General features: G+C 56.1%; 1 protein-coding gene across 1 annotated transcript in view; it reads right to left on the reverse strand.

Annotated features, from left to right (window-relative positions):
- The window catches only part of ZNF652 (zinc finger protein 652), a gene marked incomplete at its 3' end in the record, with an annotated part of 7,233 nt that overhangs the window by 6,293 nt on the left and 573 nt on the right, over positions 1–367 (reverse strand). Inside the window, exon 1 of the mRNA XM_005431339.1 lies at positions 109–367. This exon is cut by the window's right edge and continues 573 nt beyond it. Coding sequence (XP_005431396.1) covers positions 109–367 — 259 coding nt within the window. The remainder of the gene's footprint in view (positions 1–108) is intronic.

The raw sequence follows: 367 nt of genomic DNA on the forward strand, positions 1-367 counted from the left end.
GCGGGGCCGTGCAAAAAGAGTTTTTTTTCCCCCTGTGAAGCGTCCACCAGCCGGATCCAGGGCACGCCAGGAGGTGTGGGGACCTGGCAAGCAGGCGAGCAGACCTACCTGGATGTTTTTTTCACAGTCAGTTTGCTGGTGGAGGGACAGCTCACTCTCCAGCACAAATTTCTTCCCACATTTGTCGCAGATCTGCATGCGCCTGTGGGTGACGTTCATGTGCTTCTCCAGGTACCAGCGTGTGTTAAACACCCTGGGGCACTTCTCACAGGTCAGAGTCTCCTTCTCTTCGCACTTGGATTTCTGCACAGGTGCCTTGGGCTCCTTTGCAGCTTTCTTCTTACGCTTGGGGGGCTCCGCGCTCTTC

Source organism: Geospiza fortis, unplaced genomic scaffold, assembly GCF_000277835.1.
Source record: "Geospiza fortis unplaced genomic scaffold, GeoFor_1.0 scaffold5123, whole genome shotgun sequence".
In the NCBI taxonomy this organism is placed as follows: Eukaryota; Metazoa; Chordata; class Aves; order Passeriformes; family Thraupidae; genus Geospiza; species Geospiza fortis.